Source organism: Poromitra crassiceps, assembly GCF_964638095.1.
Source record: "Poromitra crassiceps genome assembly, chromosome: 7".
NCBI lineage: Eukaryota > Metazoa > Chordata > Actinopteri > Beryciformes > Melamphaidae > Poromitra > Poromitra crassiceps.
Genome location: NC_139628.1, coordinates 54564441 through 54576593, shown reverse-complemented (window position 1 = coordinate 54576593; position 12153 = coordinate 54564441). Strand labels below are relative to the sequence as shown.

The following is a 12153-nucleotide window of genomic DNA, read 5'->3' as shown; positions in this document are numbered from 1 at the left end:
CACTGTGGGTTTGTGATACACCTGTGTGTTGAACCAATGGGCGCTCAGCTTGATGCGTTTCTCGTCATCTTCTGTCATCCACAGTTGGGCGCAGTTGGTGGGGAGCAACTGTGGCGCCTAGCTCCAAATCTGCGGCCGCCTCGCTCTCACGAGAGTCCCGTGGCTCACCCAGTCGGGCAGGCCGAGCAAGTGGGACAACTTTCTAACCATCATGCAACGTGGCAAGCAAGGCGCTGGTCGAAACTGCGCAGAATTTGCTCATCTCAAATGAGCCTTAAACAGCTCCTTGTGTGTAGAAGAACCACAGAGAGAGAGAGAGAGAAACTGCTCCACGTTTATTTCCTCTGTCTTGCTGCTACTCTGGGAGTGCACGCTAGAACTGCTGCATTAACCCACTCTGCTAACACAGGCTCACACAAGGTGCATCGTGAGGACTTTATTCATCACTGAACAAATCTCAAGACAACTCAAATCCAGCTTCTTCTTTTGTATCTCCCTGCATTTGAAAACATGTCTGACAAACTACAAGAGGACCAGCAGCAAGCTGTGCTTTGTGACATGTGCACAGAGGAGGACAGGAAACCAGCACGGAAGACCTGCATGAAGTGTGAGATCTCTATGTGTGTCCACCACCTCCAGGCCCACCTGACCACTCCTGTGTTGCTACAGACTCACCCTCTGACTGAGCCTATGGCCTCGGGGGCTGCTGGCTTAGGTGGGACCACTAAATGCCCCCAACATGGCAAGCTGCTGGAGTACTACTGCTTGGATGATCTGACCTGTGTGTGTGTTTCCTGCGCCATTGAGGACCAGCACCGCCTACACAATATGAAGACCCTGGCCACGGCCCACAGAGAGCTCATGGAGAAACTGAATGCTGAGCAGCAGGCCTTGAGGAAAACAGAGGAGGAGAGTGTGAGTTTGGAAAAGTGGGAGAAAGGTGAAGAGGAGAAGTTGGGTTCTTCCAGTCTGCGTCTCATCGAGGCTATGTCCAAATTGCGTGACATTGCCTTGACCAGTGTCCAGACTTCTGTCTCAGCCCGTATGGTGGCCATCAAAACCAGCAAGAGCAGCATGCAAGTGGCACAGAAGGAGAAGGACACCTTCCGCTTCCTGCAGATGTTTCGTCAGGTGCATCAGGATTTGGAGAAGGCCAAGGCTGTGGATCTGAGAAAGGGGTTGGAGCCTGGCAGCGACCGGGACAAACTGGTTCACAAGTTAAGGCAAGGTGGTGAAGAGATGCTGGAGCAAGCAGACCAGTTATGGGGTTCTTTGTTAACTGTGGTCGATCCAGAAAACCACCAGGAAGACCGAGAGAACCACAGAGACTTTACTACCAGCTCAGACCAGATCTTTGATGACCCACAGACTTTCACAACTCACATGTCACTCTCCAAGGACCACAGGAAAGTTTTCTACAGTAGTTGGTTGGGGCAGTTGTCTGCCCACACTCTTCAGATCCAGGGTGTCAATTCTGCTCTTGCTGCTTCTCAGCAATGGATGCTCAGCCTTTCAGAAGATTGTGACTGGACCATAGGTTTATGTGACAAAGAATCTGCAAAGAACCTGAAGGATGGACCTGTCTATGGACTGCAGTGCAAAGATAACCAGCTCAGCTCTCTCACAACAGAATATTATGATGTTGCTGATGCATCAGGGAATTTAGAAGATGGTTTTGGGCTGCAGAAAACCAAGATGGCCAAAACAGAAAAAAAGCGCCAGGTTTCTTCTCAGTTGATCAAATGTCTAGGTGAAAATGGACATGAGATAACGCCCCCCCGCCCCAAAATAGTTGAAGTGTTGTGGAACGTTGCTGCTTCCTCATTATCCTTCTTCAGCAGGAGAGACCAGCACCAGCGGGTAGAAATATTCACAATGACGGTGAGCGTCAACAGCAGCGGCTTGTTCCCCTTTGTTAATCTTCGCACAGAAAACGTCCAATCGAGGTCGCATCGGTCCCATGGAATGCTGCAACAGCCGCAACAGCAATGGAAGTGTTCATGTGGGATGGTTTACATTGAGACCAGCAGTGGATGCCGTGGTGGCATTACGACCAGCAGTGGATACAGTCATGGTCGCAATCATTACCCCAAGTATCCCCGGGCCACTTGTTCCTGTGGAGGACTTATTGGTGGCCCCTGCATCACAGAGCTTCTTTGTGAACTTCTGTAATGGACATGCAGGTTGTTGTTGCATTTGGCCTGTCTCTCCTCATTTGAGTTGACTCATTGCAGATTATTATATAAAGAAGAACTACCTTCATTGCTTATGAATATTTAGCTCTGCATAGATCTAGAAAATTATGCTTTTGAGATTATTTTGCATCTACACAATAATACACATTAAACACCACCATAGACAGTTGAATCGAATGTGGTAAATTGAATATATTTTCATTCTAGATTTTTCCAATGTTTTTTGTTCATTATGTTTAGTTACATGGTTCTACTATCTACCAGGTCAAGGTCTTTGTCTCCATCTACTGGCCATGAATGCTCCACTGATAACATACTATCTATCTACAGTATAGTTGTGGTAAGGGGCTGTTTATGTAGATATGTATGCATGTGATTTATTTGATTTGCAAACTGAAAATGAATATATTGTTAAAAATATCTACAGACAATTATTAACAGAATTACATCGGAGTGGCAACAAGGACATTATTTTGTGTCTGTGTTGTAGGCATATGATACAGTGGATGATGGAATCAATAATAATAAAAAGTCTGAAAGATTATAAGATATATGGGATGTTTTTTATTGAATGGATAAGATTGAAATGTGAAGAAAATTAACAAAAGGTGACACAAAAACTGCATATAACATTTGACTACCTATAAGTTCTGACATAAAGGTTAGCTAGTTCGTTAGAGCTTTTCTGCCTGGTCGGGAGACGGGAGCTGCGTGCATGGTGTCACTTTCACTGCGAAAGTGCGCCTCTAGTGGCGCATGGATGAGTGAACGCTAACCTAGTGACCTTTATCTAAATGTCGGCTACTTTGCCAGCACAACAACTAACAGTAATATAACATTGTTATATTGGAACAGAAAGAACATTGTTAAACATTTATGTTTTTGTTCCCGATAACGAGATTTTCTTATTGTTTTATTTTCTTCAGTGTACAATTGTCTAAGGACTCATTGCTTTGTTAGAACAGGTAGGCCTATGTTGCTGCCTGTGCTTCTCGCATCATATGGGCTATAAAAAAAAAAAAAAAAAAATCACAATACAATTGTACTCTAAGGATTTTGTTTACCATCTGCAAACATTAGTTCTGCCTGTGTTGTTCCTACTTGGTGCTTGTCTACAAACTGTATGATAGTGCCGTCATCATTAGGTGAATGGAAAAAATGTGAAATGAACTTGCTTGATTAACCAATACTGTGTGGAGGGCCACATATAGTATATTTTGAGAGACAAGGCGAGGGCCACTTAAGATCGGTCAACGGGAAGCATCTTGCCTGCGCGGCCGGACTTTGGACATGCCTGCTGTAGGCCTAGAATTATGATGGTTCAATAGCCTGGTGGTTTCTGTGGTACTCATTTGCATGGTACTTGTGTTACCTCTAAATTCATGTAGGGTAGTTGTATGATATAAATATAAAATAGGCTACAAGTAGGAAGATTATTTCAAAATCAGATATTTTCAAGAAAGGATGATCAAACAAGATCAAAATATCTTTTCTTTGATGTAGATTGACATAGGCTGATTGCTGCCTGAAGTTCATATTGTTTTATTGGCTTTTTATTCAAGTCACATGATATCACTAGGTGTGTTATAAAGACCAACACTTTGTACACACATTGTACCGTGTACCACCATGTACCAACCTTGTACACGAATTATACAGGGTACAAAGGTAGCCTAAGTTTAGTAAACTGCTCTGGAGTGACACCGCGGCAGATCGCAAGCTATCAGATCAGAGCCTGAGAGACCAGAGACAGAGATAGGTGAACAGGTAGCCTACATCAAGACATTTCAAAGTAGTTTATTGAGACCTGTTCTTGTGTCTAAAAAGATCCAGGCTCACACAAGGTGCATCCTGAGGACTTTATTCATCACTGAACAAATCTCAAGACAACTCAAATCCAGCTTCTTCTTTTGTATCACCCTGCATTTGAAAACATGTCTGATAATCTACAAGAGGACCAGCAGCAAGCTGTGCTTTGTGACATGTGCACAGAGGAGGACAGGAAACCAGCACGGAAGACCTGCATGAAGTGTGAGATCTCCATGTGTGTCCACCACCTCCAGGCCCACCTGACCACTCCTGTGTTGCTACAAACTCACCCTCTGACTGAGCCTATGGCCTCAGGGGCTGCTGGCTTAGGTGGGACCACTAAATGCCCCCAACATGGCAAGCTGCTGGAGTACTACTGCTTGGATGATGTGACCTGTGTGTGTGTTTCCTGCGCCATTGAGGACCAGCACCGCCTACACAATATGAAGACCTTGGCCACGGCCCACAGAGAGCTCATGGATAAACTGAATGCTGAGCAGCAGGCCTTCAGGAAAACAGAGGAGGAGAGTGTGGGTTTGGAAAAGTGGGAGAAAAGTGAAAAGGAGAAGTTGGGTTCTTCCAGTCTGCGTCTCATCGAGGCTATGTCCAAATTGCGTGACATTGCCTTGACCAGTGTCCAGACCTCTGTCTCAGCCCGTATGGTGCCCATCAAAACCAGCAAGAGCAGCATGCAAGTGGCACAGAACGAGGACACCTTCCGCTTCCTGCAGATGTTTCGTCAGGTGCATCAGGATTTGGAGAAGGCCAAGGCTGTGGATCTGAGAAAGGGGTTGGAGCCTGGCAGCGACCGGGACAAACTGGTTCACAAGTTAAGGCAAAGTGGTGAAGAGATGCTGGAGCAAGCAGACCAGTTATGGGGTTCTTTGTTAACTCTGGTCGATCCAGAAAACCACCTGGAAGACCCAGAGAACCACAGAGACTTTACGACCAGCTCAGACCAGATCTTTGACTCACAGACGTTGACAACTGGCATGTCACTCTCCAAGGACCACAGGAAAGTTTTCTACAGTAGTTGGTTGGGGCAGTTGTCTGCCCACACTCTTCAGATCCAGGGTGTCAATTCTGCTCTGAGATGGATGCTCAGCCTTTCCAAAGATTGTGACTGGACCATAGGTTTATGTGACCAAAAATCTGCAAAGAACCTGAAGGATGGACCTGTCTATGGGCTGCAGTGCAAAGATAACCAGCTCAGCTCTCTCACAACAGTCTATTATGATCATCATTATGAAGTTAACAATAGAAAGAGGTGCTACGTTTCTGCTCAGTTGATCAAATGTCTAGGTGAAAATGGAGGTGAAATAACGCCCCGCCCCCAAATAGTTGAAGTGTTGTGGAACGTTGCTGCTTCCTCATTATCCTTCTTCAACAGGAGCGTCCAGCACCAGCGGGTAGAAATATTCACAATGAAGGTGAGCGTCAACAGCAGCGGCTTGTTCCCCTTTGTTAATCTTGGGACAGAAAACGTCCAATCGACCTCCCCTGTAATGATGATACAACAGCCGCAACAGCGATGGAAGTGTTCATGTGGGACCACTTACATTGAGACCAGCAGTGGATACTTTCTTGGAGGAGACAGTGGATACCGTGGTGGATACGGTCGTGGAGGAACCACTTACCCAAAGTATCCTCAGGGCACTTGTTCCTGTGGAAGACTTATTGGTGACCCCTGCATCACAGAGCTTCTTTGTGAACTTCTGTAATGGACATGCAGGTTGTTGTTGCATTTGGCCTCTCTCCCCATTTGAGTTGACTCATTGCAGATTATTATATAAAGCTTAGCTAAGAATCACTACCTTCATTGCTTATGAATATTTAGCTCTGCATAGATCTAGAAAATTATGCTTTTGAGATGATTTTGCATCTACACAATAATACACATTAAACACCACCATAGACAGTTGAATCAAATGTGGTAAATTTAATATATTTTCATTCTAGATTTTCCAATGTTTTTTGTTCATTATGTTTAGTTACATGGTTCTACTATATCTACCAGGTCAAGGTCTTTGTCTCCATCTACTGGCCATGCATGCTCCATTGATAACATACTATCTATCTACTACAGTATCGTTGTGGTAAGGGGCTGTGTATGTAGATATATGTATGCATGTGATTTATTTGATTTGCAAACTGAAAATGAATATATTGTTAAAAATATCTACAGACAATTATTAACAGAATTACATCGGAGTGGCAACAAGGACATTATTTTGTGTCTGTGTTGTAGGCATATGATACAGTGGATGATGAAATCAATAATAATAAAAAGTCTGAAAGATTATAAGATATATCGGATGTTTTTTATTGAATGGATAAGATTGAAATGTGAAGAAAATTAACAAAAGTTGACACAAAAACTGCATATAACATTTGACTATAAGTTCTGACATAAAAGTTAGCTAGTTAGTTAGAGCTTTTCTGCCTGGTCGGGAGACGGGAGGTGCGTGCATGGTGTCACTTTCACTGCGAAAGTGCGCCTCTAGTGGCGCATGGATGAGTGAACGCTAACCTAGTGATCTTTATCTAAATGTAGGCTACTTTGCGAGCACAACAACTAACAGTAATATAACATTGTTATATTGGAACAGAAAGAACATTGTTAAACATTTATGTTTTTGTTCCCGATAACGAGATTTTCTTATTCTGTTTTATTTTCTTCAGTCTACAATTGTCTAAGGACTCACTGCTTTATGTTAGAACAGGTAGGCCTATGTTGCTGCCTGTGCTTCTCGCATCATATGGGCTATAAAAATAAAAATCACATAGAATACAATTGTACTCTAAGGATTTTGTTTACCATCTGCAAACATTAGTTCTGCCTGTGTTGTTCCTACTTGGTGCTTGTCTACAAACTGTATGATAGTGCCGTCATCATTATAGGTGAATGGAAAAAATGTGAAATGAACTTGCTTGATTAACCAATACTGTGTGGAGGAGGGCCACATATAGTATATTTTGAGGGACAAGGCGAGGGCCACTTAAGATCGGTCAACGGGAAGTATCTGGCCTGCGCGGCCGGACTTTGGACATGCCTGCTGTAGGCCTAGAATTATGATGGTTCAATAGCCTGGTGGTTTCTGTGGTACTCATTTGTTTGTACTTGTGTTACCTCTAAATTCATGTAGGTAGTTGTATGATATAAATATAAAATAGGCTACAAGTAGGAACATTATTTCAAAATCAGATATTTTCAAGAAAGGATGATCAAACAAGATCAAAATATATTTTCTTTGATGTAGATTGACATAGGCTGATTGCTGCCTGAAGTTCATATTGTTTTATTGGCTTTTTATTCAAGTCACATGATATCACTAGGTGTGTTATAAAGACCAACACCTTGTACCAACCTTGTACACGAATTATACAGGGTACAAAGGTAGCCTAATTTAGTAAACTGCTCTGGAGTGACACCGCGGCAGATCGCAAGCTATCAGACCAGAGCCTGAGAGACCAGAGACAGAGATAGGTGAACAATTAGCCTACATCAAGACATTTCAAAGTAGTTTATTGAGACCTGTTCTTGTGTCTAAAAAGATCCAGGGTCACACAAGGTGCATCCTGAGGACTTTATTCATCACTGAACAAATCTCAAGACAACTCAAATCCAGCTTCTTCTTTTGTATCTCCCTGCATTTGAAAACATGTCTGATAATCTACAAGAGGACCAGCAGCAAGCTGTGCTTTGTGACATGTGCACAGAGGAGGACAGGAAACCAGCACGGAAGTCCTGCATGAAGTGTGAGATCTCCATGTGTGTCCACCACCTCCAGGCCCACCTGACCACTCCTGTGTTGCTACAAACTCACCCTCTGACTGAGCCTATGGCCTCGGGGGCTGCTGGCTTAGGTGGGACCACTAAATGCCCCCAACATGGCAAGCTCCTGGAGTACTACTGCTTGGATGATCTGACCTGTGTGTGTGTTTCCTGCGCCATTGAGGACCAGCACCGCCTACACAATATGAAGACCCTGTCCACGGCCCACAGAGAGCTCATGGAGAAACTGAATGCTGAGCAGCAGGCCTTCAGGAAAACAGAGGAGGAGAGTGTGAGTTTGGAAAAGTGGGAGAAAGGTGAAAAGGAGAAGTTGGGTTCTTCCAGTCTGCGTCTCATCGAGGCTATGTCCAAATTGCGTGACATCGCCTTGACCAGTGTCCAGACTTCTGTCTCAGCCCGTATGGTGCCCATCAAAACCAGCAAGAGCAGCATGCAAGTGGCACAGAACGAGGACACCTTCCGCTTCCTGCAGATGTTTCGTCAGGTGCATCAGGATTTGGAGAAGGCCAAGGCTGTGGATCTGAGAAAGGGGTTGGAGCCTGGCAGCGACCGGGACAAACTGGTTCACAAGTTAAGGCAAGGTGGTGAAGAGATGCTGGAGCAAGGAGACCAGTTATGGGGTTCTTTGTTAACTCTGGTCGATCCAGAAAACCACCAGGAAGACCCAGAGAACCACAGAGACTTTACTACCAGCTCAGACCAGATCTTTGATGACCCACAGACTTTCACAACTCACATGTCACTCTCCAAGGACCACAGGAAAGTTTTCTACAGTAGTTGGTTGGGGCAGTTGTCTGCCCACACTCTTCAGATCCGGAGTAACAATTCTGCTTCTAATCTTCAGAGATGGATGCTCAGCCTTTCGGAAGATTGTGACTGGACCATAGGTTTATGTGACAAAGAATCTGCAAAGAACCTGAAGGATGGTCATGTCTATGGACTGCAGTGCAAAGATAACCAGCTCATCTCTCTCACAACATACTATTATGACGTTGCTAATCCGAATGGGCCAGAAAGAAAGCGCTATGTGTGCCAGCAGTTGATCAAATGTCTAGGTGAAAATGGAGGTGAAATAACGCCCCGCCCCCAAATAGTTGAAGTGTTGTGGAACGTTGCTGCTTCCTCATTATCCTTTTTCAGCAGGAGAGACCAGCACCAGCGGGTAGAAATAGTCACAATGAAGGTGAGCGTCAACAGCAGCTACTTCCCCTTTGTTAATCTTGGCACAGAAATCTCTACAACTGATCAAATCGTCGTAAATCGGCCTGGTATGCCACAACAGCCGCAAAAGCGATGGAGCTGTTCATGTGGGAAGGTTTACATTGAGACCAGCAGTGGATACAGTCATGATGGAGGAGCCACTTACCCCAAGTATCCCCGGGCCACTTGTTCCTGTGGAGGACTTATTGGTGGCCCCTGCATCACAGAGCTTCTTTGTGAACTTCTGTAATGGACATGCAGGTTGTTGCATTTGGTCTGTCTCTCCCCATTTGAGTTGACTCATTGCAGATTATTATATAAAGCTTAGCTAAGAATCACTACCTTCATTGCTCATGAATATTTAGCTCTGCATAGAGCTAGAAGAGTATTATTTTGCATCTACACAATAATACACATTAAACACCACCATAGACAGTTGAATCAAATGTGGTAAATTAAATATATTTTCATTCTAGATTTTTCCAATGTTTTTTGTTCATTATGTTTAGTTACATGGTTCTACTATCTACCAGGTCAAGGTCTTTGTCTCCATCTACTGGCCATGAATGCTCCATTGATAACATACTATCTATCTATAGTTGTGGTAAGGGGCTGTGTTTGCACTTTGCAGATAATGTATGCATGTGATTTATTTGATTTGCGAACTGAAAATAAATAATGTAAAAAAAATATCTACAGACAATTATTAACAGTCAGAATTAAGTCGGAGTGGCAAGAAGGACATTTGTGTCTGTGTTGGAGGCATATATTATGATACTGTGGATGATGGAATCAATCATAATAAAAAGACTGGAAGATTATAAGATATATATTTTTATTGACTGGATAAGATTGAAATGTGAACAAAAGGTGACACAAAAACTGTATATAACATTTGACTATAAGTTCTGACATAAAAGTTAGCATCATCACATCAATATTACAATATAAACCAATGCATAAAAGTAACATTTTGAAATGGAATAAGAACGACGACACACAGTGGGGTGAAACCATACCCAATACTGATAGTACAAAATCTCTGCAGTGACTGATACAGGTCTAATGGAACAGAGGTATAATACAGAGGTATAATCACAGTAGATGATTCAATATTGATTGATTGTATTCATCCCTAAAACAAAGCTGTAAAAAAATTATAATGTGAATAGGGCAAGTCATTACTGAGGTAGTAAGTTTAACTGATTTTTTAAAACTAATTAAAACATTGAATATAATAATTATAACTCAACTTACAAATCATTGCACAACCAGTGCAAAACCAATGAATTATTAAACGTATAAAAACATTTAAATTCTCAATTGGCCACTACAGTTGCAACAACATTTAGTCTTTAAACATTTTAAAACAGTTGATACGATTTGGGTTTTTGGTGACAACGGTTTGTGATCTCGGCACAGAGCACACACAGACACATATTGTATCGTCTATCTACTGTTTATAGTGTGGCTTTACTGCTCGGTGGTGAGATGCCTGTGAAATTAAAACGGCAGATTTGCATACGCTATGTGTAAAAAAACAAAGTTATAACCAAAGAACTCAGGTCGGAATGATAAGACGCTGGAAACACTTTGGATAAAAACGCATAACAATATTGCATTGAATATGATCAAATATCAATATACGGTAGTCAAATAACACAACACCCATTTGTGTCACCTACATACAAAAACAAGGATAAGGAAGTATGAGTGTATACACGTTCAACACATAAACAACATGGCAGACACACCCTTCCATTTGGGGACTTAGCTGTCATTGCCGAAGACGGTATTGAGCTACTGGGTGACCGCGATGAAGGTCTTCTGAGGGGAGAGAGAGAGAGAGAGAGAGAGAGAAGATGCTAGGATTATCCTGCTAGCAGCCACCAAGCAAGAATATTCAATGTGCCTCCTAACCCTGCACTTTGGTTATCTGCCCCTCCAAGTTTCTTCCCCAGTCACATGTCCACTCCATCACATTAGGTTAGGTAAGCAATACTAAACATTTCTCAACGACGTGCAGCTACTGAAGAGAGACAAAACATACGTTTGTAATGCAGGGCAAATTTACAAATTAAAACCCAGCGCTCTTGGAGCTCTCTGGAGCTCGATGGACTCACTTACTTTCCGGTGTTTGATCATGGTCAGCACCTGGCTGTGATCTTCCTGAGTCAGCCAGAGCAGACGTCTGGTCTTGACGTGGTGGCGCGTGTCGATGAACCACTTGACTAGCGAGGTGTGCGGGAGGCCGGTCTGCAACATCAGTCGGTCATAGTCCCACCTTCTGGGAAACTGGCAGGTCAGGAACCTCTTCCTCAGCACCTCCAGCTGCTGAGCCCTGGTCTTAGGCGATGGTCCGCTTTTCTTCCTCGTCCCGTCAGACACGGGATGACACTTTTCTAGCTTTTTTTCATTATTGCTTTTCTCTTTCTCCACTGCCTCTGCTTTCCTGTGCTTCTTCACTATCTTCATTCCTGCCTCGGTCATCCCTTCCTCCCTCTTCACCTCTCTCCCACGTTGCTTGTGACCCCACACCTTTTCCTCGCTCTTCCCTCCCTCCTTCCCCACCTTTTCCTCCTCCGCCCTCTCCTTGTCTTTCTTCTTTGACTCTTCCTCCCTTGTCTTCTCTTCCCTTCTCTCCTGGATGAGAGCAGGACTGGCACCTCCATCCTGCTCCTCACTAAGTCCTTGTCGGTGCTTGATGTGTTGCTGGTGCCTGAGTTGCTGGTGGCGCTTTATCCTGGACAACACATGGCTGTGCTCTTCCTGGTTCAGCCAGCGTGGACGTCTGGTCTTGACGTAGCAGCGCAAGTTGCTGAACCACTGGACTAGCGAGGAGTGCTGGAGGCCGGTCTGCAACATCAGTGGGTCATAGTCCCTCTTTCTCGGAAACTGGCAGGTGAGGAACCTGTCCCTCAGCACCTCCAGCTGAGCGCTGGTCTTAGGTGATGGTCCGCTTTTCTTCCTTTCCCTCTTCCTCGTCCCGTCAGTCACCATCAACTTTTCTAGCTTTTTTTTATTATTGCTTTTCTCTTTCTGCACTGCCTCTGCTTTCCTGTGCTTCTTCACTATCTTCATTCCTGCCTCGGTCATCCCTTCATCCCTCTTCACCTCTCTCCCACGTTGCTCGTGACCCCACACCTTTTCCTC

General features: G+C 44.0%; 1 protein-coding gene across 1 annotated transcript; it reads left to right on the top strand.

Moving 5' to 3' along the window:
• Positions 1 to 264: 264 nt before the first annotated feature.
• On the top strand, positions 265 to 9433 carry LOC310780134 (uncharacterized protein). Its single transcript, XM_083640688.1, has 2 exons — positions 265 to 2010; positions 9116 to 9433. Exons 1-2 carry the CDS (start codon positions 511 to 513, stop codon positions 9248 to 9250), a joined length of 1635 nt encoding a protein of 544 aa, XP_083496814.1. The 5' UTR covers positions 265 to 510; the 3' UTR covers positions 9251 to 9433.
• The last annotated feature ends 2720 nt before the right edge of the window (positions 9434 to 12153 follow it).

Bases quoted from the DNA above. Each gene is read 5' to 3' on its own strand.
- LOC310780134 (XM_083640688.1), top strand. From the start codon at position 511: ATGTCTGACAAACTACAAGAGGACCAGCAGCAAGCTGTGCTTTGTGAC. The intron at 2,011-9,115 runs GTTTACATTGAG...TCATGTGGGAAG, and splicing joins GGAAGTGTTCATGTGGGATG to GTTTACATTGAGACCAGCAG.